This window comes from Nelusetta ayraudi, unplaced genomic scaffold, assembly GCF_046127955.1.
Source record: "Nelusetta ayraudi isolate G7.1 ecotype Tasmania unplaced genomic scaffold, CSIRO-AGI_Nayr_v1 ptg000009l, whole genome shotgun sequence".
Lineage (NCBI taxonomy): Eukaryota > Metazoa > Chordata > Actinopteri > Tetraodontiformes > Monacanthidae > Nelusetta > Nelusetta ayraudi.
In genome coordinates, this window is record NW_027466059.1 from 2,251,789 (window position 1) to 2,278,519 (window position 26,731).

General features: G+C 47.7%; 3 protein-coding genes across 5 annotated transcripts in view; all 3 read left to right on the forward strand.

Moving 5' to 3' along the window:
- The first annotated feature begins 75 nt into the window (after window positions 1-75).
- Window positions 76-7,322, forward strand: selenoo1 (selenoprotein O1). The gene is made up of 9 exons (XM_076019391.1): window positions 76-726; window positions 1,384-1,587; window positions 1,675-1,852; window positions 2,074-2,204; window positions 2,327-2,604; window positions 2,731-2,899; window positions 3,245-3,430; window positions 4,070-4,226; window positions 5,604-7,322. The coding sequence occupies exons 1-9, from the start codon at window positions 173-175 to the stop codon at window positions 5,841-5,843; spliced, it is 2,097 nt and encodes a 698-aa protein (XP_075875506.1). The 5' UTR covers window positions 76-172; the 3' UTR covers window positions 5,844-7,322.
- An 817-nt stretch (window positions 7,323-8,139) lies between these two features.
- Window positions 8,140-14,804, forward strand: mapk12a (mitogen-activated protein kinase 12a). The gene is made up of 12 exons (XM_076019395.1): window positions 8,140-8,472; window positions 10,081-10,210; window positions 10,307-10,365; window positions 11,148-11,259; window positions 11,354-11,383; window positions 11,563-11,610; window positions 12,063-12,177; window positions 12,616-12,687; window positions 12,784-12,863; window positions 12,986-13,064; window positions 13,667-13,840; window positions 13,953-14,804. The coding sequence occupies exons 1-12, from the start codon at window positions 8,354-8,356 to the stop codon at window positions 14,018-14,020; spliced, it is 1,086 nt and encodes a 361-aa protein (XP_075875510.1). The 5' UTR covers window positions 8,140-8,353; the 3' UTR covers window positions 14,021-14,804.
- Window positions 14,805-25,560: 10,756 nt separating this feature from the next.
- Window positions 25,561-26,731, forward strand: part of mtss1la (MTSS I-BAR domain containing 2a) — a 30,046-nt gene continuing 28,875 nt past the window's right edge. Inside the window, exon 1 of one of the 3 annotated variants that reach the window (XM_076019396.1) lies at window positions 25,561-26,291. In XM_076019396.1, the coding sequence (XP_075875511.1) occupies window positions 26,223-26,291 (69 nt within the window). In that variant the 5' untranslated portion in view covers window positions 25,561-26,222. The remainder of the gene's footprint in view (window positions 26,292-26,731) is intronic. The other 2 variants (XM_076019398.1, XM_076019397.1) reach the window with 2 other exon arrangements.

Here is a 26,731-nt window from a genome sequence, read left to right on the forward strand (position 1 = left end):
TTCTTAATTAAATCGATTGTCATGTCCTGTCACCAGTTTCCAGCCGGACCAATAACAATGCCACACCATTAATCGCAAACATCCGGTGTAGCTAGCGGGATTATGAAAGCATGACTGGCTCCAACATTTTAACTGCGCCAGTGTACGTCGAGTGACCGATGGCTCCGATTGGATGGCTTATCTAGGACCAAGGTTGGGACAGTCACGCAGTTTCTTCCCCGGCGTCTCCGTCGTCAGACTCCTTGGCTCGATCGGCATGGACGACATGGGTCCGGCGATGAGTCGTTCCTCTTTGGAGCGGCTCGACTTCGACAACGTCGTTCTCAAGAAACTTCCCCTGGATCCCTCCCAGGAGTCCGGGGTGCGTCAGGTGAAAGGAGCGTGTTTCTCCCGGGTGAAGACGCAGCCGCTCACCAAGCCGAGGTTCGTGGCTGTGTCCCGCCAAGCCCTGGCGCTGCTGGGGCTGGAGGGCGAGGAGGTCATGGACGACCCGCTGGGGCCGCAGTACCTCAGCGGCTCTCTAATCATGCCGGGATCCGAGCCCGCAGCTCACTGCTACTGCGGCCACCAGTTCGGACAGTTCGCCGGGCAGCTGGGCGACGGAGCGGCCTGTTACCTGGGAGAGGTGAAGGTGCCACCGGGACAAGATGCCGAACTTCTCCGGGAGAACCCGAGCGGCCGCTGGGAGATTCAGGTGAAAGGAGCGGGACTCACTCCTTATTCCAGGTACAACACGTTGTTTCGTCTATGTTATAATTATTAGCAGGAGCGGAGAATAAATGAGTATTTACTTCAGTAGGTGGATGTTTTTATTACTTTGCAGAGGTTTAGGTCAATTGTGTTACAAACAGTTTCATAACCAACATGAGATGATTCATACTATTTCAAATCTCAGCCATTAAAAAATTTATTTTGCAAGTTTAAAAGTCTGTTACACGTCAGCGAAAATGTTGTAATTCTGATGTTAAATGTCATGTTTTCAGTTTGACATGTTATGTGGTAACTGTTGAACATATTGCGCAAAATAATGAAAACAAATGCGTAATTTCGCTGTCTACTAACAGAATTTTCATTGTTTTGTTTTTTTTATTTAAACAAAAATAAAATCGTAGATTATTCCATACAAGAAGTGAATATGCTATGTTTTATGTATAACATGATTTAAAATATCTTCCTTGTCACAAGGCTATAATCCTGTTTGTGTGTGGTTGCATGAGTCACGCTGATTTGATTTAAACCACTTAAAATTTGACAGAGATGGTGCCGCTTGTATAGCCATTGTTTACTGCAGATTGATTATTTACATCTGGAACGTTACAAGGAAAACACACACTCGCACACACACGTATATAAAAAAAAAATTATGTGTTGTGTTCTTCGTAGACAAGCTGACGGCAGGAAGGTCCTGCGCTCCAGCATCCGAGAGTTCCTGTGCAGCGAGGTCATGCACTTCCTGGGTATCCCCACTACCAGGGCGGGCTCGGTCGTCACCTCAGACACCAGGGTCGTCCGCGACGTGCAGTACAACGGGAACCCTCGCAACGAGAGGTGCTCCGTGGTGCTCCGCATCGCTCCGACCTTCCTCAGGTGAGGCCTTCGGCTGTCACATCCTTTGTGTCCGGCAGCTCCTCCGGCGTCAGAGTCGTTCGTCTCATCGCCGGTGTCTCCGTGCAGGTTTGGATCCTTTGAGATCTTCAAGCAGCCCGACGAGTTCACAGGGCGCCGAGGCCCAAGCTGTGGCTTGGATGAGATCCGAGGCCAGATGATGGATTATGTCATTGAGATGTTTTACCCCGAGATCCAGCAGAATTACCCAGACAGGGTGGAGAGGAACGTGGCTTTCTACAGGGAGGTAAGAACACATGGCACCTGAACACGCAAGCCTGATGTTACAGGTTGAGGGCGGGAACATTGGGATCCTCTTAGTCTGTTAAGCTGTTGGTGATAGTTTAGAGGCTGCTCACCATGAGATCGTTACGTTATACTCTACTAAATCATCCGTGCTCTACATGGATTGATTTTGGATATTTTAGTGACTCTGCAATGTTATTTCTCTCCTCTTCCTGTCCGCAGTTGGTTGTCCGGACAGCTCGACTCGTAGCACAGTGGCAATGTGTCGGTTTCTGTCATGGAGTTCTGAACACAGACAACATGAGCATCCTGGGGCTCACGCTCGACTATGGTCCATACGGTTTCATGGACAGGTCAGGTGTCTGACAAATCTGACAAGACACTGTGCAAACAATCATAACATACACATGGTTACTGAGTTTTCTAACTATTAGATTCCCTTTTAAAAAAAAGAAAACCTCCTCTGTCTCCACAGATTTGACCCAGAATTCATCTGCAACGCCTCCGACAACTCGGGCCGCTACTCCTATCAGGCACAGCCGGCCATATGCAGGTGGAACCTGGTGAAGCTGGCCGAAGCTCTGGACCCCGAGCTGCCACCAGAGCGGGCCGAGGAGGTCATAGAGGAATACCTGAGCCTGTATAACGGCTTCTACCTGCAGAACATGAGGAAGAAGCTGGGCTTGCTGAAGAAGGAGGAGCCCGAGGACGAGATCCTGGTCACGGAGCTGCTGCAGACCATGCACAACACAGGTGGAGTGGCAGCGGGAGGGTATTGTACCAGTGTATTGTAAACCACTACCTCTGTTGACCACTTGATGGCACTGTGTGCCAGGGCCAATTTGTTTGGAGTGACCCACGTGTCTTTGCTGGCTGCAGGTGCCGACTTTACCAACACTTTCCGCTGCCTGAGTCAGATCCCCTGTCCCTCCGAGGAAGGCAGTGCAGATGATGAAGAGGAAGTGAAGAGAGGCGCAGAGCTCCTGTTGCAGCAGTGCGCCTCCTGGGAGGAGCTGAAGGCCGCCAACAAACCAACCATGGATCCTCGGTGGGCTGCACATGATAAAACAATTGTTTCCCTCAGACAGTACTGACAGCTCAACTTTTGCACTTTGTGAGATTCAGATGTTTAAGGAGTACGTTTACAGTCATTTTCTGCTTGATACAAGAAATGACTACTACGTACGAATACTACGTCAATGCGGCAGAAGAAGAAGAATACGGCATCACAACATTATTTTTTACAAAATTCAGTAAAAAGTCTATAAAAAGGTTAAAAATAACAATGTTAAGATTTGTTGTTGTGATTCATTTAGAAAGCCTGGCCTGTCATCCCCAATAACGCAGTTCACCTGCAGACATTAGACAGTGTCCTCATCTTGTTTTGGGACAGTGAGCTGGCCATGCTGCTCTCCATGGCTCAGAGCAACCCGGCGCTCTTCCAGATGATCTCCGACAGGGCAACCATTGCGAGGCAGCTCGACAGGCTGAGCAGACTGAAAGACCTGATAGAGACCAACCAGGAGGAGCTGACAGCCAAACATGCCGTGGAGTGGAGCCGCTGGGTCACACGCTACCGGTGAGATTTGGGGGATGAGGACAAAATGAAAGTGTGTGTGTGTGTGTGTATACATACATCAGGGGTGGCCATACTTTATTTGCAACAGGCCACGAAAGTTTTGTTGACGAGGGGGGGGGGGCTTGCTGGTTGGAAATTGGCCGGAAGCACGCTATCGCTGTCGTGCTACGCTAAGTGGCATGACAATGACTGCCTTCACCACATCCAGTTTGGCCATGCCTGACATACATAGTATGTATGCATAATACTTGCATATATTGATTTATGTGTATATATATACATCTGTATATATAAATTATATATATTAGAATTCTTCTCTGTGTGTGTGTGTGTGTGTGTGTGTTCAGGAATTACATACATAAATACATCAGAATTTAACAAAACCAAGAGAGATTGGAAGTGAAAAATGCTGTATGTTGGACAGCTGACATTAAGGGGCAGAGCAGAGGTGGAGGGTTGGCTGGGACAGGATTTGGGAGGGGTGCTGATGGGTGGTGGTGCAAAATGATATAAAGGGAATGACGGAGAGAGAGAGAGAGAGAGAGAGAGAGAGTGTAGAGGAAATGGGGTGTCGAGTCTACCGTCCACTCGTTCCTGTAACGGCCTGACTGTGCGATTTTGTCTTATCGCTGCCCACAGGAAGCGTCTGGCCCTGGAGTTGCAGGGCCAGAGCGACGTGCTGGCGGCGCAGGAGGAGCGGGTGAGGGTGATGGACGGCACCAACCCCCGCTTCATCCTCAGGAACTACATCGCCCAGAATGCCATCGAGGCCGCCGAGAGCGGAGACTTCTCCGAGGTCAGACTCTCCCGCAGGTTTCGGACTCTGTGGAGGCGTTTTCCACACCCTCTGTTTGCACCGCAGGGCCGTTTGTATTGTGTTAAGGATCAAGGTTAAACCTTGCACAAACCTGGCACCTTATTCATATGTGTATATCCTGCACAAACAGGCCGTCACCACGTTTCCTGTTGGCGCAAGGTGTGGTATTAGCCTTGTGTCGCTGGCCCGTGGAGAGCCTCCAGTGCACTGGCTAATGTCAGAGCCGCTCGTCAACACCCGCTGTCTCACTCACTAATTAGACTCTTCGTCGTCATTCTTCGATTCTTCCTGTGATGGGGAAATACCAGCCGTCTCCGTTGCAACACCCACGCCGATTTCTTAAGTGAGGCTCATTCTCGCTTCCTGTAATTCTTCCGCATCTCCTCCCGAGGCTTTCAGGGGTTCGTTGCAGCGTTCGCCGCCTCCGCGAATCAGGTTAGGCTAACTGAGATGGATTAAGGAATTTCTTGTCGGGGAGGGGCGGGGGGGGGGGGGTTTGCGAGATTTGGATAACTTGGTGATTCAGCTGCCGTGCAAAAGGCTTGATGAAGGTTGCCGGTGTTACGGCCACTGTGGGTGAGTCGCAACTCAGGGAAGAACAAAACAAAACAAAACCCACGGACCGGAATTTAATTCCCCAGATTGCCGTAACGACATCACGCCCGTGTTTCAGTGGCTCCTCTGCTCCCACCGCTGTTACCGATCGTTATCATCGCCATTGATCATCGTGCAGGTCCCGTGGCTGCCCGGCTGTTGTAGGCCACTCGGTCCCAGTGTAATCAAGCAGGTCCCTGCTGCACTGATCAGAGCTGATGGATGAGGCTGTTGTTCTCGAGTTCTTCCAGAGTTCCCGGCAGTTCCAGAGATGAGCCAAGTCAAATCAGACAAAGGATTATGACGTAAAAGCAGGCAAAAATGAGCAAAGAGTCGTCGTCTACTCATCGGCACGCCGGCGAAAAGACTGTTTCTTCATGTGCCAAGTGTGTCTGCCGGAGCGTCCTCAGCGGACGAGGCCTTAATTAGGAAATTTTAATTACAACACGACGCTTGACTACACTCGAGAAGCTCTGAAGGGCTTTTTTTTCCAGCAACTCCCTGCTGTATTTTATTGCACTTGCTGCGACCATTTGCTGTGGAAATGCTTTGCAAACTAAAAAAAAAAAACAACAACCTGAAACTTGCCTTTATTTATATCTAGAGGTGAGCGGTTGCGCTCACTTCCTCTTGATTCTTCAGCTTCAGATTTTCACTTTCAGGCGTCTCTCTCTCTCTCTCTCTCTCTCCCTCTCTCTCTCTCTCTCTCTCCCTCCCTCTCTCTCTCTCACTCTCTCGTCCCTCCCCCGTCTCCATCCACAGGTCCGGCGAGTCCTTCAGGTTCTGGAGAAGCCGTTCTCCTCGCAGCCCGGCCTGGAGTCTCCCGCTTGGGGGGGCGGAGCCGAGGCCGCCAATCGGGGCCAGAGGGACGAAGGTGACGACGCCCTGCAGGGGGCGTCGTCCTCGGCTTCAGCTCCGGGGCCGCCGGCCAGGAACGCCGTCCCCTACGACAGCAAGCCGCCCGCCTGGGCCAATGAGCTCTGTGTCACATGATCGTCGTAAGAACTTCCTTGACCGCGGCCTCAAAGTGAAAGGGGAGTTATGACACCAGCCAAACCCTTTTATGCCACTTCCAGTAACTTGGCAGCGCTTAATCACTTTGGCAGGCAGCGTCGGGGAAGTTAGCAGAACCGCAGCAGACCGGGAACAAGTCGGGGTTTATTCCTCAAAATGCCCACAAACGCAAACGTGGCAAATCTTCCTAAACCAAGCATATCCTTCAATGAACGTCCTGCGCTAATTGGGCAGAGCACTCCGGGATTTGTAGTTTGGGCGCTACACGTGCTGTATAATACCAATGGGCCAGCTCTAGTAGTGATTTGGTATTGCCTCGCAAGTCCAAATATAATTACACTGCGGGCCAAATATGGCCCAGAGGGCCAGAGTTTGACACTTGCGTTCTAAACCATCGCTGGAAGTTTGATCCAGGAAGCAGCCGCGGGTTGTTTTTTTTATTATTATCAGCAGGGTGTTGACTGTACGCTGGATTGTAGGACAAGTGGTCGGATAAGACGGCTGTAAACTTTATGACGGTCCTTGAACGTCCCCTGAAAGTGGCCAAACAACAGGTTTCCTACGTGCTCGCGACAAATCGCTCGGAGGGGAAAAAAGAGGAAAAAGTCCCTGGGCTTTGTTCCCCGTCTGCTCAGTTTTTTAGACCTGCTATTAATGACGCGTCAGACAGCAAGTCATACGTTGACCTGTCTGACTCTGATAAGCAGCAGGGTGTCTCATCAACATCAAAAAGTGTGTGTGTGTGTGTGTGTGTGTGTGTGTGTGTGTGTGTGTGTGTGTGTGTGTGTGTGTGTGTGTGTGTGTGTGTGTGTGTGTGTGTGTGTCTGTGTGTGTCTGTGTGTGTGTCTGTGTGTGTGTGTCTGTCTGTCTGTCTGTCTGTGTAAGGCAGTGAGATTATGCAGAGCTTTGATGTCACTGGAGGCGACGCTCCCTCTGTAAAAGCCGCAGTAGATCGATACGCACAACCTGCTCTCCTGTAACAGACCCTTTGTATACACTGAGGGTCACAAACAACAATCCACCTTTTTTTTTGTTCTTGCCACATGTTGTTCGCAGAACATTGAACGGATTCCAGCCCAAAATGGAAACTGCGGCGTCATTATGGTGATGTTTGCCGATTTTAATGAGCTGTGGCCGCCGTGTGCAAACGTACAACAGAAAGTCTTGTTGATTGCTATTTCATCGCGAGTAAGCGGCTGGATTTGCTTTTTAAATGAGAGATGAACGAGTTTGTAGTCTCAGCAGCAATTATAACTCAATGTGCTCGTTTAATCTGCTGGTTTGGAAAATGAATTGTGATCGGCTCATTTTCCATGGTCCAGTACGATGACTTTCCTCTGCTGTGACTGATATTTTGTTGCACCTTCCCCGTGATTGGAAGGGTTAGAGAGCTATTTTCACTGGGTGCAGTGAACATCTGGAAAGAGTATCAATATTGCCCTTTGTGACCTCACTAAGGGTTAATTTACAACAACAAAAAAAGGGTGTATTTCAGCGCCCCTGGGCTAAAAAAGTGGGGTCATGTCTCATTCCAGGAGAGTTCATTTGCAGGGCAAAATATTTTACAATATAGGAAATTTATTGTCGACCTTGCACAGTTACATATTTTTAGAAATGGGCATTCAATGAAAGGAGGAAAATAATTATATAGTTGTTGTTTTTTCAATTGATCATCATTTCTTTGACAGTGTGTTTTGAAAGAGCTGCTTTGCTTTGACAGCATGTGTTAAACTGTGCCAGCTGCATACTCGACATACTTTATTTTAATAACTAGGCTCCACCTTCTCACGTCTGTATTGCACAACACTGTTTTTTTTTTTTTTTTTTGTCGAGCGTGTCTCCTCTCCACAAACTTTCCTTGCACCCATAATCAACACAGCCAAATATGAATAAAAAACAGAGTATATCCACTTCATAGAAACCATGCAGGTGTCTTCTTTTTATCATTTATTCACTTGGTCTCTGTTGCTCCTTTCACGCTCAGCTGAGCTACCTTGTTTTCAACCTTCGAGAGAGTCGGTTTCATGTCCGTGCACGTCTCGGAAAAACATTCGGCTCGGTCCAAACTTGAAAGGCGCGGAGAGAAAGAAACAACAACACAAACCCACGGGGGAGAATTATTGTTGCGCTCGTTCACATCGCAACATACGGAAGCCCGAGGCGGTCCAATACGGTGGCCGGGGTCGGTGCGAACGACTCTTATCATTATTATTATTATTATTACTACTACTACACAAACACCAGTCACCTGCTAGTATTAGCTGCAATAATCCCCCAGACGAGACACGCGAGTCGGGAGTGGCTTGTGGGTGACCTCAGCGCGCGCTGCGCCCTGTGCGGCAGACACGCAGAACTGCGCCAATGGTGCGCATAGGTGCATAGGAGCCGCCGGGACAATGGGTGTGTAGCGAGCAGACCAGAGTCCCTTTCCACTTCCGGACGACTCGCGTGTATGTGACAAGAGTGTTTTCACTTGTTTTTTGGAGGGGGTGTGTGAGATGTCTAAGCGAGTCCGGCCCGGTTATTGTCGCCAGGACGTCAACAAAACCTCATGGGAAGTGCCGGAGCGGTACCGGGACCTGCGGCAGGTGGGGACCGGCGCGTACGGGACGGTGTGGTAAGTGGCCGCGCGTGATTGTGTGCGTAACAAACGAGAGATCTACGAGCTCTGGAGGGAGGGGGACCGGGACAGATGGTGGTGGCGGCGCACAAGGCTGCAGCCCCCCGAACAAAAGGGAAAGTGTGTGTGTGTGTGTGTGTGTGTGTGTGTGTGTGTGTGTGTGTGTGTGTGTGTGTGTGTGTGTGTGTGTGTGTGCGCGCGCGCGCGCCCCGTCGAACACATGCAGCTGCTGCTTCATTTCCTGATATGATGCGCTCCGGTTTTCCACTTTGAAGCAGCTTCATCGCTCATTTTAAAGTTCGGCATCGCAGATCAGAGCTTGGAGTTTTGCAAAGCCGAGGATTTTTTTTTATTTTATTTTTTATTTTTTGCCCGGTCGCAACATCTTTATTCGGGCACCTCTGCCTGCGTCACGCTGCTCACGTCGCCTTTGTTAGAAATGATTATTCTGTGTGGGCGGTCGGCCTGAAGCTGAGTGGAGCGAACAGAGCTGTGACTCAAGTGAGTCAAACTGAGCTGGGGGGGTTTAGATGTGACAGCGAGGCTGGGAGACGAAGCAGCCGCACACAGGAAGAGAGGTCAAGGGGGTCGTGTGTGTGTGTGTGTGTGTGTGTGTGTGTGTGTGTGTGTGTGTGTGTGTGTGTGTGTGTGTGTGTGTGAGAGAGACTGACTGAAGGTTAAAGTGAAAGGAAAAAACAAACAAACACCAGGCCCATTCAGGAAGATATGTATGATGCAGCCAGCAAACCCTGATTGACTGAGAAATTGTTCATCTGTGTGTGTGCGTGTCCATTGATTTTTGATTTATTTTAATCCTTGTCTAAAATTGGGACATTTTTTGGCTGATCCACACGCACAGTTTTGTTAGATTTTTTTTATTTTTTTTTTAGGGCGGACACGTTGAGGACTGAGGTCAAAGTCAGGGTTAGGGAGGGATTAGTGTGGTTCAGGCTGGGCTGAATGTCACACACTAGTTTGTTTTCATGTGAATCCCTCCTGAAGTCACTTCTGATGTCTTTCCTTATCATTTGAAAAAGCAAAAATATGGGCGTGTCAAACACATGCAGCCATGTAACCACTGTGAAGCATTTTTTATATATATGTATGTATATATATATATATATATATATATATATATATATATATATATATATATATATATATATATATATGTATATAAACAATGAGGCGGTTTATTTATTTATTTATTTATTTTAAGTGTCCTGGTTCCAGTTCCCTTTCAAAGATGTGTTCCTTTATATCGTTCGCATACTGTTCAACTAACAACTTCAACAACCAAACATTGGACTTCACTAATTGTGATTTTCTTAATTTGCCTCAAGCACGAAACAAACCATGAGATTATAAACTAAGATGAAGATGAAAGATGCCCAGTCAGTCAAATCAAATCAGATACTTTCTTTTGCACTCTCAGAGGCCCAAGTGAAAAGGAAAGTTCATGCCAAATATGTTTTTGATAGTGACCTCTATTTGGCAATGTGTGTAACAGTGAGCGCGACTTAAAGCTGCCGCTCTTCTAAAGGCCTCACTGCTGTTCCCTGATCGTAACTCACACACTCTAACGTGCGTCTCCTCCGCCCTCAGCTCAGCCCAGGACTCCAGGTTGGGGGTCAAAGTGGCCATCAAGAAGCTGTACCGCCCTTTCCAGTCGGAGCTCTTTGCCAAGCGGGCCTACAGGGAGCTGAGGCTCCTCAAGCACATGAAACATGAAAATGTGAGATGCGTCACGAGGGCAAAGTTCAAAGGCCCGGCGGCGCTGAGCCCTTTATGACTCGTCCCTGCTGGTGTAATATGTGTCTCTGCCCCGCAGGTGATTGGTCTGCTGGATGTGTTTACCGCTGACCTCTCGCTGGACGCCTTCCATGACTTGTAAGTGTCATTTAACGGCTCTGCCTCTGTGGGGCAGTGCCGAGCTGACAATAACTTCCAGGCTTTTGATTTGAATTTGCAGGAACTCGCACGTGTTTGTTTTTCTACATTTATCCTCCAGCTTAAAGGTGGCATAAGTATTCACATTCTGTACTTAAATAAAACTACAGATTACTTGTGTAAATAATAATATTTAAAATAAATAATACTTTGGTAAAAGTCAGAGTACTGATTCAACTTCTTTACTCAGGTAGAAGTAAGAAAGCACAGGTTCTGATATGTACTCAAGCAGAAAGTAAAAATGATCCCCCCCCCCCCCCCCCAACTACTTAAACAACACATATGTTACATACATGTTGTCACTTTTAATAACAATAACCAATGTTATTTTCTACGTGTTTCTTTTTCTCTGTACTGAAAACCTACTGAACGGTGAGCCCAAAACTGAGGTCCTCTAAAATAATCTCTCTCTAACATATCCTCCAGTTTTAAATTGAACTACACAACAGCAGAGCTGTACTTCGAGCTCCACTTCGAGTGACAACGATAATAAATAAAGTTTAAGTGAAATACTTTTCTTTGACACACTTCTAAATCGCACAAGTAACAAGCCGGTTTTTCCAGTGTAAAAGTAGAACGTACAGACATTGGCGTGCAAATGTTGGTAGTCAAAGTAAAAGGTCATCAGAAAAAGAAATACTCTGTTAAAGTACAGATACCCTAAAAAGGTACTCAGGTACATTAAATAAGTATTTGTACTGTGTTCCTTCCCACCTCTGCAGCTACCTGGTGATGCCGTTCATGGGCACAGATCTGGGGAAACTGATGAAGCTCCAGCGACTGTCTGAGGAGAAGATTCAGTATTTAGTTTATCAGATACTGAAAGGGCTTAAGGTGATCAACTACTCACAAGTTCATCAAGCAATGTATTGCTTTGCTTTCATGTGTTGAATGCTTGTTAAACACCGGCTTTGTTCTCTCACCACAGTACATTCATTCGGCTGGCATCATTCACAGGGTGAGTCCTTTCTCCCATGTTTGCGCTTGATAAAGATTATCTGTGTAGTTGCCAAGAGAGCTTTTATTTCCTGCACCAGCCCTGCCCTTATTCCCGTCCTCTGTGACTTGCAACGACCCAATCTGACTTTTTGCACTTTGCTTCACACGTTTTTTTAACGTGATGTTTGGATTATGCAGGATCTCAAACCAGGAAATCTGGCCATCAACCAGGATTGTGAACTAAAGGTGTGAACACTAACAACCTCACAATGCTCTGTCTATCTGTCTATCTGTCTGTCTGTCTGTCTGTCTGTCTGTCTGTCTGTCACGCTAACGCTAACATTCATGCAACATGTTTTTATGACAGCAATTTTTGCCTATTGTGTTAACATGCTAACACTCAACTGGCTAATCGCTAGGACTGAAGTGAGCAATGATGACAATTAGCCACAGAGTTAAAAAAAAAAGAAAAAAAGATAGCATTAGCATTCTGATGGCAGACAGCCATGCTTACAGCTCTACAAAGCCAAAAGAGCGTTAAGCTAAAGGCTTATACGTTCTCTTACCAGAAGTGAACTCTGTCAGATGCTAACTATCTGTCAATCTAAAGCATAATGTTGGTTATTTTGCGTGATTGTAATTTGTTGTGATATTCAGTTAGCGAGGACCTAAATCATCGTCTCATTGTCTGGTGTCAGATCTTGGACTTTGGCTTGGCCCGGCAGGCAGACAGTGAGATGACTGGGTACGTGGTGACTCGCTGGTACAGAGCCCCGGAGGTCATCCTGAACTGGATGCACTACACTCAGACTGGTAATGAGGAGCTAAAAGAGAATTGCTCTTGAACTGTCCCTTTCACTCGTGCTCTCTCCCTCTCTCATTATGTGTTGTTGTAAACGCGGAAACCTCAGGATTCTCCTGTTTTATGATGACTGTTGTATGATGACAATTTACTCTTTTTTTACTGTAATTGCTCGCTTTCAACCCTGTCCCTCTGTTTAGAGCAAGAGATTTACTGCATCGCCCAGAATGGCCGTGGTGCCCTGTCAGCTGCAGTCATAGTCATTAAACAAAAACAAACACACAGGAGCAAACGTTCACTGTTAGCATTGTTTCCTATTATTTATCTGGTTATGGTCTTTTTTTTTTTTTTTTTTTTTACATTATGTTCCAGAAGCCTTCAATGTTCCACTCTCCCTAAAATATTTATTCCAGGTAGTCAGCATGTTTATCTCTCTGCTCTTCCCACAGTGGACATTTGGTCCGTGGGCTGCATCATGGCAGAGATGCTGCAAGCAAAACCGCTTTTCAAAGGAAGAGATCGTATCCTCACACAACCGCCTTTTGACTAAAAGTCAACCGAGCTGATTCCAAATTATTCTAGTGCCCCTAAAGCCCTTGACCGCCCCTGGTGTTCAGACTTGGATCAGCTGACAGAAATCATGAAAACAACAGGGACGCCGTCTCAAGAGTTCATCGCCAAACTGGAATCTGAGGACGTAAGTGGAGAGCGTGCGGGAGAACTGTATTGCCATGGAATATCAGAAGAAAAAAAACAATGTCTGTTCACTTTGACTGATTGAATGTACTGATGATTTTTTTTTTTTGTCTGTCGTCCCAGGCTAGAAGCTACCTCAAAAGTCTTAAGAAAGTGGAAAAGAAAGAGCTTTACACTGTGGTTTCTGTCGCTAATCCCCAGGGTAGGATTCACTCAGCCTCTTGGTGACATGTACCTTTGGTCTCACACAGTTGAATTGTGTGTCTAAGTCCCTTTTTTCCTATTTGCATTTTAGGAAATACATGTTTAAATACGTACACGTCTCCAAAAGTCAGTTTGCGGAGTCCTTACAGATCCAGTGTGTAATATTTGGCTTGATTTATGATTTCTGTGTTTGGTAATAGCTTATTATACTGCCCATAAATACATAATCAAAGTGTATAATCGCAGTACAATAAGGAGCAATAACGGCCTTGCTCCTAGTTAGCTGCCATCTTGCGTTGCTATATTTCTAAGGAAGCCCGGTGTGGACAGTCCAGCTGCCTGCCTTTTGTATTTGGGGGGCTTCTTGCGTCTGCAAATAAACCAATGAAAAAGAAGGTTGACGAGGTATTCAGGTTTGCGTGTGCAGGCCAACATAGTTCACTGGCAAGCCCTGGAGGGGGGGGGGGGGAGTGAAAGACGCTGCAATATTTAATGCAACCACTTGATGTCGCTGTTTCTTCATGAAAATCTCTAAATGTTACACCCTTAACCTTAACGTTCTTCTCCCTCACCTCCGCCCTCTCCACTCTCTCCTCTCAGCCTTGTCCGTACTCGAGCGCATGTTGCTGCTGGATCCGGAGAGCCGGACGACGGCCTCGGAGGCCCTCACGCTGCCGTACTTCGCCGAGTTCAGAGATCCGGAGGAGGAGAAGGAAGCACAACCGTACGACCACTCGCTGGACAACACAGACCTGCCGCTGAGCCAGTGGAAACGTAAGAGAACGATGAGACCAAATTCCAGCTGACTGTGCTCTGCAAAAAGAATAACAAAAAATAAATAAATGCACAGACAGAGTGAGATCAAAATGGCTCCTTTGTCTTCTAGGTCACACTTTCACAGAGATCCTGACCTTTCAACCGGCCGTGCAGGAAGGAAAGGAAACTCAGCTGTAAAAAAAAAAAAAAAAAAAAATCACAGCGGTTTGGACCGTCATGGGGACCGGAGCAGGCACTACAGGTTTTTTTGTTTTTGTTTTTGTTTTTTTCTTCAAAGATCCACACTTGGCTTTTGTCTCCCACTGCTCCAGGATTCATCTCTCACTCATATCGCTCCTACTGGGGCGTCGAAAACATTTGCAGCCGGCACCGCTGTGGATCTTTGCTCTGCTGGGTGATGATGTTCTCGGATGAGACATGAAGAATGCATGGGCTGTGTGTATTTGTCTTTCCTGGGTGATGCAACTGTGATGGAATAGCGGAGGACTTTTTTCATTATTATTTTTTTTTTGTTTCAATTGCCAAATGTCTCACTGCCTACGAGTTGGTTAAAGCAAAGAAATCGAGAAAAAAAAAAATCGACTTTACAGTAACCGAATGAGGTCACAAATGCCCCACATGACAAGGATCTGGATGTCTGTGTGTGTGTGTGTTTGTTTGCGGTCCTCACGTCTGCACCGACCTTGTCATTCCTCCCAGAGGCCTTAAGATAACGTCAAAACAAAACCGCCACCGATCGTTCAAACTGAATCTCAGGAGATTGTGCACAAACTCACATTTTTTTTTCTTTTATCTCTGAACACCGACGTCACTCGCATCCATTTCTTTATTTCTTCTCCTTTCTTTTTTTTTCTTTGTTTTTACGAACCAGCACAAGACCTGTTGTGTGTAACGTTCTCTCCTCGAATCCATGAACACTACTTTTACATTCCCATCATTAAACGTTCCTATGTGATTCTTATGTGAATGTGATGTTTCCCCATCCAACATGAATTATGTTATGTGGTACTAACCTCCTGCTGGGTATGGGTAAGATAGTAATGTTGTAATTCCCACCCTTCACCACTAAGTGGTAGCATTTGAACACTCATAATTGTTGTGGGATTATTTATCCAAAAAAAGTCAGGTCAGGTGCCCCCAGATAACAGCGTATTTAGCCCTCTGTTTGCCGTCTCCTGTGTAAAGGTCACTCACCACGTACGGTCGTCGGTGCCCTTTGTGACATCACAAATGGGAAATGACCAGAAATGCATACTTGAGCTTGTGTCTGGTGAATGAAGGATCAGCATTTATCATTTGCAGGGGCGTTCACCAACAGACTAGAGCCACATATTGTTGCTGGGAAAACACTGGCGCAGTGAGTTTTGCATGACATGGAACTTCAACAACATTGGATGATCTGTCATTTTTTGATTTGGGTTTTCAGGAATTATGCCTTTACATGTTCATTGGACCAAATTCAGTGACATTTCTGATCCTGCAAATGTCAATATTTCTATGCAGGTGAAAGGTGGAGACCGAATGTGGCCGCCGGCATTGTAACATTTTCATTGGTCTTCTGGTCCTTGTCGTGATTCAATCAGTTCCCCTTTCAATCCGAAAACCACTGACGGTGACTTTGTCCTCAACCAACATATTTGCATGCCACCACATTAAGCTGAAACTCTCCTCCTGGCCCAGACGTCAGCTGACTCCAGCATGTTACCAAGCGAACAATCACATTAGGCTCGAAGAACCGCACTCCCTGAGCCCCTTGTTTATGGAAATAATACCGAAATATCAGAGACGGGCTGTCAGAGCGGTTGTTAAAGTGATTTATTGCTCCTCGGTGAACGGCGACAGCCGCGCGCCGTGTCCGCGGTGACTGATGACTTGAAGTGAACCTAACAACTGTTTACACATTCCTGCAGAATGCACGTTGGCCCCCAGATTCCACGCGCATCCTCCGCTGGCCACTGTTTTCATTTCATGCGGCCCTGCTTGGAGTGACCCGCGGAGCGCTGACTCCCGAGGGCGACTCCCACGGGGACCGTCTTCCTTCCTGGGAAGAGTCAAAACGTCTTGCGTGCGTGTCCGCGTGCGCGTCCTCCTCGCGATATAAACACGGCGCTTCGCCAAAAAAACAAAAGTCAGCGAGTTCTCGTCTCCGGTGCGCAGCAACAACGCACGGAACACTCTGGTGGTTTATTTTTGGAGAGCTGCTGCGTTTTAAAGAGCATATTTTCCCAGACGCGCACGTGAACTCGTACGTGCGCGGTGTACACAGATACGCCTGGTATGCACAGTTGCACACACACACACACACACACACACACACACACACAGAGTCTCCAGATGGAGGCGTGAGTGGAATGGCAGGGATGGCCCAACGCTGCTCCAACCGGGGTCACTCTCCCTTCACCTCTGACTGTGCACACACAGCAGTGTGAGTTTCACCATGGTGAGAGGGGTTGTCTCTGTTTCGGGTCGTCCACTTGGACTCAATGCTCCCACTGTGAGAGGCAGGGAGGCTAATAACACAATGATATTGATGCTATACGGCTGTCGTTCGATTAAAATTTTTATTGCGATTAATCGCGTTCGTGTCCTGAGTTAACTCGCGATTAATCGCAAATTAATTGCAATTTTTTTTACCCTTCTCAATGTAACTTAACAAGACATTTATTGTGTTTCTCATACTCCAGGAAGTATAAGAATCACAATAAATGTGTTTCTTATGTGTCCTCAATTGGAGAAGACAATAATAATTCCTTTGTGGAAATATTCTATTTTTATTTTCATTGAAACTATGGGAGCTGGCAAGGCACAGACCGACCGTGCGTGCGTTAATCGCGCGTGAAAAAAAACGAGTGCTGTTAAGAGGAGTTTGAGTTAATGCGTTATTAACGTGTTATTAACTTCGACAGCCCTTGATACGCTTGTCAAGTCCGCTGCTGCTTCAGACGTCGACTGAAAGTCTTCAGCGTCTCCCGCTGCCACGCTTTTTTTTTAGCCGTCGACCCAGGAGGCGGACCGAGAGTCTGTCGGCTTCGTCGTAACACTGATTCTTACATGGCCGTGCGTTCGTACATGATGTTCGCCATGTGGCCCCGCGCTCCGTTTTTCCAGATGTCGGCTTGGATCTGCGCTGCAGGCTCACTGAAGCTCTGCGTTTCCTCATCGGCGATGTTTCTAAAAAAAAAAAAGAGAGAGACGCTCACTCTCGCACAATCTGCAAATGGGGCTGGAACACCTAGACGACGCGCGAAACATGATGTTGTTGTCCAAAAAAAAAAGAAAAGCTACTAATGTTTCCTGGCCATCTGTGTTTGGAGCCTGTCAGCGAAACTCCACGGAAATGAGAAAAAAAACTTCATCTTTTCCTTTTTCTCTGAGCTTCAGAAAGTGTGCTGGACGAGACGCGGTGCTGGAAACAGGCCCTTTGTGATGTCACAAAGTGCACGTGTTTGTGACAACACCAACGGTGGCCTAACAGAAATAATTATCCCCTTTCAAACGTGTGTAAAGTACAACACAGGTAGTTTTCCAGAGATCTACTTATTTTCAGTAAATAACAATGCCAGGCTGCTCTGTAGGTGGCCATGGCTGAAGAATAAAGATCAGAAAAACGGGTACAAGTCTGGGACCTTCAGCAAAACAAGTGCTGCGGAACAGCCTTGCAAGCCTGGCCTGTTAAATATTTTCCATTTGTTTGCGTTTCAGTGATTTAAAGCCCCTGTTTATAGCCTTTTTTTGGTTACGGGTGTTGTTTTATTTACGTTTCCTTCCCGCTGTTTATTTGTCCGTGTGCGCCGCCCGGCGGCTGAGTGCGCGTGTCAATAGGTCAAGCAGCCCCGTAAAGAGTCACGTTGCCTGTCATGCCCGCTATGTTTTCAAGTGTTTTCTTGCTCTTGCCTAACTTCCACACAACTCCTGCTCCTCCTCCTCTTCCTCCTCCTCCTCCTCCTTCTTCTCCTCCTTGCGCTGTCTCTCCACGTGCCTGCGACTCTATCGGTGCCCGGATCTTTTGCGAGATGTACGCACAGGAGGGCGTGCACGTGTCTCCGGGATGCACTGGGAGGAGAGCGGGAGCGGGTTTGAAACCGGCTGCAGAGGAAATTCCACAGGGTCACATGGAGCTGGACGGCCCGGCGTCACAAATGCCGAAGGGGAGATTCATCAACGCCGATGGGCCCTTGGAAGAGGGGTGGAGGGTGAGAAGATGGGTGGGCAAGGAGTGATAACGAGGAGAGGACCAGAGAGATGGGCGGATAAAAGGGAAAAGAGAATGAGATAGAGAGCGGGGAGGGGAGCCGTGAGATCTGAGGTTTGGTTTACATTATCTCATCCAGTAGCCACGCAGCCGCTGACTGAAGGTCACCGGTGGAATCTCAGAGAGAGAGTGTCCTCCAGCTACCCCCCCTGACCCCCCCACCCCCCAACACTCCACCACCACCACCCCAGGACGGCTCTCCGTCCATCTGTGATGTGTTGAGGTACGAGGCGGCGGCGTGTCACATTCACAGAGGCGGTTGGAGACCCTCCAGCCGACGAGAGTGATGGGAGCCAGCTGCTGGTCCGGGACGAGTTATTGCCGTCCTTTTTTTTTTTTTTAAGCTCTCGTCGCTGGCAACAGGGTCAAACGTACGTCCGTCGGCGGACCGCAAACGAGTTCCAGGGCGATATCTTTATTTTTATCTTTTGTGGCCCGAGAGATCAGGTGGTTGAAAGCGCTCCGCGTGTTTGGTGTGTCGCCGAGTCCTGCCGCAGCCTCGGCAAAGTCCTCCGCTGCTCCGCTCACTTGAGAAATGTATCGCTGGCAGTGCTGGCGAGTAATCTATTACTAAGTAATCCACTACTGTAATCAAACTACTTTTCTTTTTCTTTTTTTTTTTTTAAGCAATGGAGTAATGTAACGGCATTACTGTGGCAGAACTGGTAATTATATCGTAATTACTTTGTCAAGTAACGATCACATTACTTTTCCGAAATATTTTGCAAGACAAAAATGTCTTATTATCCACAAAATGTCTGAAATTCAGAAAAACAACTGAAAATGTTGTTGCAGATTGATGATGCGAAAGCAAGAACAGCGATTGCATTTGACAGCTGGAAATACAAACAAATAATATTGTGGTTCGTTGTGCGTTGTGTGCAGGAAACAAGACGTTCACAACTGCACCGTTATCTTTTCTTTTTTAACTAAAGTAATTAGTAATTGATTACTTATGAAACAAAGTGGTTAAAGAAGTAATCAGATCAGGAGTAATCAGTAGTTGGATTACTTTTATGGAGTAACCCCAAAAACACTGATCACTAGCTACATTAGTTCTGCAAGGTGCATAACTGTGAAATAAGATACTGAAAGGTAATGAGCAACAGAAAATCCTAATGAGCTTATTTCAATTTTAAATTGGTGGATCATGGACTACTGAACAAGTTAAACAAAGTTTTCCCTCAACAAGTCGGGATGGACAAAATCTCTCATGTATAATTAATGCTAAAGTTTTAACACACCCAACCTATATTATTGTGCCTTCATCTTTGCAACAAAGGAGACTGATAATTAGTTTCCCCGCTCGCCTGCCTTAAGCAATTTCTCGCTAAATATAAAAAGGAATTTTTCGCCTTCAGATCCTCCCATAAAATCCACAAATTGTTATCGTCTTGTGGTCCCGCCGCTTGACTCATAACTCCCCCCCCCCCCCCCCCCCCGATTTCTCATCCAGTTTCACAGTTAAAGTGAATATAAATCGCAGATTCCAGTGAATAAATTAAAGTCCAGACTGGGATGGTGCGGATCGCAGATGTTGAGACGGAAGTCACAGCGTGTTCCTGTCATTGCCGCGCAGCGTTTCCGTGGGTGCCGGCAGTGTCACGTTGGCACCGAGGCTGGAGCTGGAGATGTTTTTCGGTAAACAATTGCAATCGGTTAAAAATGCAGTTGGGTGAAAATACTGCGATTACAGATTCAAGGGACTCTTTGTGATTTTCAGTTTTTAAAATACACGCATAGATTCATCTGTGAGCAACTCCTTTTTTGTTGTGTTTGTAGCAGTTATGCAACAAAGTGAGTGACTATTCATCTGGTCCTCTGTTGCTGTGGCACTTTCTATTTTGAATACAGGGATTAGTCAGAGAACGCGGCGCGGAGATCATAATGTTTAAGGAAAGGAGCAAATCTTTCTTGTTTGTCACTCTCCACCCCTGGAAATTTGAAGCTGTCGGCAAATGTCCTCGCAGAGGCAAAGCGGCAACAGCAGCTCTAATTCAGCCTCTTGCAACGGACTCCCGGCGGTGACGGGACCTCACAGTGGGAGAAGAAACGTGGCAAAACACTCTTAGGAATTTCTCCCCGACGTGTTGTATAATCCGCGTCTGCGCGGCTCGTCTGAACCCCGTTGTTTTTCTTTCCCCCGCTCAGGACCTGTTGAGTTGATCTTATCATAAAGAAAAGCAGGAGCTGCACTCGAGTGTCTTATCGTGGGGCTTAATTCCTCTCGCAGGTGGCCTCGCCGTAGGGTCTGAGGATGAGTTACGTAACAGCGGGAGCGGACTCGGCCCCCCCCAGATGATACATCCTGATAGGTTTTTATGGTCAAGAGGGTGCGAGACCTCAGGGAAGGTCACAGCTTCCTGAGGGAAATCCTTCACGGCAGGTGATAAACTGGCCAAGACAAGGGCTCCAGCCGAACCGTGGGTGAGGCCCCGCCCCAGAGGTGAGATGTCGCAGTATATCACAGAGCCTGCGCGTCCTCTCCTAGGAAGGCAGCGGACTGATAGAAGTCAACAGAGGCTGTGTTTGCAATAGCAACAAAGCTTAATCGAACTCAGCTCATAATTCGGTTTTCTCGTCTAATCGACTTCTCTCCGAGTTCCAGTTCACATGCAGCTGAAAAAACTCGAATTATTGACGGCAACGCGTCCGCCTCCCCCACACTAGTGGGCGATATGAGTCTTTTAAGCGTGTTAACTTCCGGGAATTTCGTTGCACAATAACAAAACAACTGGAGCGCGATGCAGCACCGGTGTAATGTTCGTTAATGTCCGAGTTTCCTCACCGAACAGCTACTGTTTTGCTGCGCCACCCTCAGCGGATTGGTCAGAAATGAACGCACTCAACATATTACTGGCGATTTCTACTGTCGAGGACCACATCTACCACAGCTGATATACTCTTGTAAGTGAGCGCTATCTATCGGCTGTCTACCTCTGTGAGCTACCGAGACTCGCAGCTAGCACGGCTTTCTTCGAGTATTCGTAAATGGAGTCAGCATTTTGATTTGGGCTGCCAGAGTGTCTTGTAAAAATAGTGTATGACGGCAATGGGTGAAAAAAATTGCAAAATTCGGGAATCGTTTTTCCGAATTTCCATTGTAGTACAACAAGGTCCACTTGGCACACCCGACTAACGTCGCCTGCGTCATCAGTGTCTTTTGCAGGTTAATCCTAATCTTGTGCACGTTTTGAGTGTAATTGGTGCAGCTGGTGCACACGAGGAGGCCCGCGAGTGGATGACTAGTGCGTCACTCCACGTCTGTGACGGTCTGCCGGCTGTTTCATATCAGCACAGTGTCTAGTGTCATCTTGTGATGACACTGACGAAGGTCAACGCGCAAGGCAAGGGCCCTCATGCTGGGAACAAACTGCCCCTTTTTCATCCTAACAGTGCGACTAAGCTGCCCCTCACCCCCCTAATGTGTTTCCACTGCCGGTTGCAAGTGATAAATAACATCTCCCCGCCCCCCACCTCCACCTCCACACACACACACACACACCCTCGCATGGAAGAAAGACAGAAAAGTAAACAGACGTAATTGTACAAAGGTGAAGGAGAATGTCCCCAGCAGCAGTTACAGTATACAAGCCTCAAAAGTCTTAAGAATTCTCTCTCAGCTTGAAGTGCTTAAAAGCTGATGGTTGCCAGTTGCGCTGCCCCACTAGGCAAAAAAAAGGAAGCTGTGTTGCGTTCTTTCCTCTGAAACTCATTCCTGCCAAAATAAAAGAAAACACGTTGCAGCGAGCGGTGCTGCAAGGCAAGGCAAGGCAACTTTATTTGTATAGCACATTCCATACACAAGGCAACCCAATGTGCTTTACACGATCAAAAGTTCAAACTTTTCAAAAGCGTTTAAAAAAAAACAAAGAACACAGTCTTCAAAGACAACACGCAGACAAAAAGACCGATTAAAATGCATAAATACAGCCCTAATAATGGAGAATAGAAAAAAAAATATGATAAAAATATAACAATATGAACAAAAGCCCTCAATTATAAGCATAAGAGAAAAGAAGAGTCTTTAACTTAGATTTAAAAACGTCACTTCTGTTGGCAGCTTATTGCATTCGTGCGCAGCATAACGGCTAATTGCTGCTTCACCATGTTCAGTTTGAACTCTGGGCTCCACTATCTGACCTGAGTCTGCAGATCTCAGAGTCCTACTGGGTTTATATTCCATTAGCATTTCATTATGTATTCTGGACCTAAACCATACAGCGACTTCTTGACTGGTAGCAGAACTTTAAAGTCTGTTCTATAGCTGACTGGGAGCCCGTGTGAAGTCTTCAGAACTGGAGCGATGCGCTCTGATCTCTTTGTTCTGGTGCGGTGGAGATACAGGACGGGTCCCGGAGGAGAGGGGTAGCTGATGGTAGCTGACGTTCGCCTGGAACGTCGGCGTCTACCTCGGGTGGGTGGGGGGGGATTGTTCTTCAGTTCTACAGCTGTTTTCCCAGAGATGCCAGCGAGCGCTGCGGTGAGCGCACGGGGCCTCGCGGCCTCCCCACCTCATGTCAGGCCACGTGGGCATCCAGTCAACACAACTCGGCGCTGAAGTCGATTTTTTTTTTTTTTTTTTTTTTTGGTTCCTCGTGTTATTCTCATTTTCTCTCTCTCTCTCTCTCTCTCCCTCTCTCTCTCTCTTTTCTCCGCAATGTTCCAGCAGCGCTTGTGTTTATGACTCATGCTCATGTTTATAAACCCCCTTCTCTCGTGTGACAGGGCCGCTGGTTTATGCCCCGGCTCTATAAATATCCCCGGGAAGCCGCGTTCCCCTCTCCCGTGCGTGAGTTACGGAGGAAATTATTACGCAGCACAACACCGATGCCGTAATTGCTTTTGTGAGCGAGCTCGGGCCGGGTGAAAGCGGAGGAGGAAGCGACGTGGTCAAAGAGGCACGACTGATTAAAAATACTCTGTCCAGATTTAGTCCGTCTGCCAAAAGAGCGGCGAGGCAGCGGATTCCACAACATGTGAGGGAGGAAGGTGCGTGCGTGTCTGTGCGTGTGTGTGTGTGCGTGTGTGTTTGCCACATGTGTGGGGGTAATAAACTGACAGAATGTTTATCAAGAAAGCCGTGGGGTCACCCCGGTTCCCTGTAGCTTCCCCATAACGGATCTGGTGGGGGGGGGGGGGGTTAAGAAACATTACACTCTGGTGGCCTCTAACTCTGCCTGACAGCCTCAATGTAGCAACGTCTTGGAGTCCCATCACAGAACGATGGGACTCCGAGACTGGTCTGCTACATCACGCACCCACACAGCCTCTCTGCTCAGCCACTGCACTCTCAGCCAAAGTCTCCTTCCCTCAATAAAAACTTTACCTTGCAGCGCAAGACTCCATAAAATGGGCCGTAATATAAAATTAACTGGGTTTGATCTTTTTTTTATTTTTTTTTTAAAGATTTCCCTTTTGGCTGCTCCAGCCTGGACATCGGACAAAAAAACTACTAGGGAATGTTTAAAAGCGGAACCTTTGTTTTAGAAGGTCCTTCCTGCTGTATGGCAGCCTGCATTGTATATCACGTGCAAAGGCGACAAGCGCCCCTTCCGTCGCAGAGCACATCAATCATCCATGTCAACTGTTGAGCTTGGCTATGAACCCATAAACCTGAGTACCCCTGTGTAGCTTCTACTGTATAGAAGGTTTCGTGTGGTAAACGAAACATGCGCAGCAAAGTTCGTCTCATAAGGCAGCGTTGTCGGGATTACTCCATAAAAGTAATCCAACTACCGATTACTCTGTGAAAAGTAATATAATTACTTCTTTAACTACTTTGTTTCACATGTAATCAATTACGTATTACTTTAGTTAATAATAATAATAAAAAAAAAGATAATGCAACATTGTTGTTTCTGGTTGTTTTGCTAAATATTTTGGAAAAGTAATGGAATTGTTGCTTGATAAAATAATTATACCAGTTTTGCCACAGTAATCCCGTTACATTACTCTGTTATTTAAAAAAAAAAAGTAGTTTAATTACAGTAGTGGATTACTTAGTAATAGATTACTCACAAACACTGCTAATAGAATAATGAGTTTCCTTTTGTTTGCTTGTTTGTTTTTACATTGCACAAAGTGGCCTTTGATCAACATGCTGTGTCTCATCTTCAGCGAGGCTCTGTATGGAACACTGCATGTAATACTTTTTATTTTACCTTAATGAGCAGTCAAGGTGTTAATGGATTTTCTTACACATTCACGCGGGCTGTTTCCCCTCGTGCCAAGCCAATCTAATTGTTTTGGTGCGGGAGCTGCGTGGGGGCTCATTTACATCACAAATAGGCTGCGAGAGGAAAAACCACTTTGAAGAGAAGGAGTAACAGGCGTGGCAATTCATCAGCGGCGCTTCCGAAATGCCGTGAAAGATGCCTTTGGAAATAATTGACACCCTCTGTCTTTGTTGCTCCAAGGAGTTCGGCTCCAGAGCCGCTGTTTCTCCTTCAGGGCTGCCTGCCTTTCCTGCTCCTCCTTCTCCTCATCATCCACTTTATCATCCCTCTCCTCCTACTGCTCCTCATCCACCTCCATCTGCTTCTCCTCCTCCTCATCCCGCTCCTCCTCTTCCTCCTCCTCCTCCTCCTCCACCTCCTGCTCCTTCTCCTCCTCCTTCTTTGTTCCTTCTTTTCTTCCAGCCTCTTCTCCTCCTGCTCCTTCTTCTTCTCCTCCTCTTCCTGTCCTTCCTCCCCCTCCTCCTCCTTCTCTTCCTCCTCCTTTGTTCTTCTCCTGCTCCTTCTTTTTCTCCAGCCTCTTCACCTCCTTCTCCTTCTCCTCTTCCTGTCCTTCCTCCCCCTCTTCCTCCTCCTTCTCCCTTCTTATCCTGCTCCATCTCCTCCAACTTCTTCTTCTCCTGCTCCTTCTCCTCCTCCTCTTCCTGTCCTTCCCCCTCCTCCTCCACCTTCTGCTTCTTCTCCTCTTCTTCCTTTCTTCTTCTCCTCCTCCTCTTCCTGTCCTTCCTCCCCCTCCTCATCCACCTCCTTCTCCTCTTCCTCCTTCTCCTCCCCCCTTGTTCTCCTGCTCCTTCTCCTTCAGCTTCTCCTCCTCCTCATCTTCCTGTCCTTCCTCCTCCTCCTCATCCACCTTCTGCTTCTTCTCCTCCTCTTTTTCCTTTCTTCTCCTCCTCCTCCTCTGAGCTCATGAACAGACGCGTGCGTGAATACATAATAGTGTGCCGAGGAAATCCTGCCTTTGCCGATTGTTCAATGGAGAGGTGGGGGTGGGGAGGGTGACGGGGGGGCGGGGCTTCACTTTTGTTTGGCTGCCGCTGCGGGGAGGGGCCAAGGAAGGTAGGGGAGGTGGGAGAGAGAGGAGGGGGTGGAGTCGCTTCTGCTCGGCCCCGCCCCCTCACCCACTACAAGTGAATTGGGGGGAGGAACTCGAACCCCCTCCCCCCTCCCCCCTTCTCTTTTTTCCATTCCCATGGATCGGGTTACGGGAGGCTCTGCCTGCTTGCCTGCCTGCCTGCCTGCCTGCCACCGGGACATCTGCTGCTCCTCCGGCTCCGCCACTCACAACAGAGCGCGTCCCCGCGTCCTAGACCTGAGACCGCAGCGGTGCCTCCCCCTCCTCCTCCTCCCCTCTACCCATGCCATTGTGATCCTCTCTCTTTCTCTCTCTCTCTCTCTTTCTCTCCCTCTCCCTCTCTCTGTTATTTGTGTGAGCGCCTGCCTGCGATCATGAGGAGCCGCGGTGCATGTGCCCTCCACGTTTCCCGGCTGTAGCTCCGCTCCCCGGGTCCCCCCGTTGTGCGCGTCCCCGCTCCATCCATCCACCCACCCATCCACCCGGCGGTGCCACCGGGTTCCCCTTCTCCTCCTCCTCTCCGGCAGCTGCAACATTTTCGCTTGTTTTTTTTCGTGCGTAAAGGGGCTCCGAGGCTGTGCATCCTCGCCCGCTGCCGCCCCCTCCACCTTCCACCACCACTTCCACGCACCTCCCGGGGCCCGCAACGGAGGAAAAAAGGGCGGATGAACGACTCCTGTCTCCGTCATCTGATGTCCAGGAAGGCGCCGTGGATCGGATACCGCCGCTGATCCTCCCCGGTCGAGCCTCCACCCTCGGTCCTTCTGCTTGCGCGTCCCCACCAGCCCTCCCTCTTGCATTAGCGTGCGTGTGTACACCATGGAGTCGGTGGAGAAAGAGTGCGGCGCGCTGGGCGGATTATTCCAGGCCATCGTCAACGACATGAAGGTAACACGCGCACGCTGCACAATGTGGATTTGCTCGCTGTATTGCTGGCTTTAATGTGAACGCGTGGATCATTTTTCTTCCCCCTTATGTGTGCGTGTGTGTGTGTGTGTTTTTTTTAGTTTTTTTTTTACTGCCTTTGTCTGTCGCGCCGGGTCCCCCCCCACTACCCCCCCATTCAGTGGAAACGCCGCTGCAGGTCAAACAGGGAGATGAAACATGTTTCCCTTTGTGTTATTTGCATAATGTGCAGCAGCAGCAGCAGCAGCAGCAGCAGGTTACATTCAACAATGCCCCAGCAGCCTTTTAGACGGGTTTTTTGTTTCATAGAGGCGGGGCTGCTTTTTTTTTTTTTTTTTTAAAGACATAAATCAGAAAAAAAAAAAAAAAAGCTGCTCGGCTTTAATTGTTTCTTTGGCTCAGGGGGTCAAAGCCCGAGATCG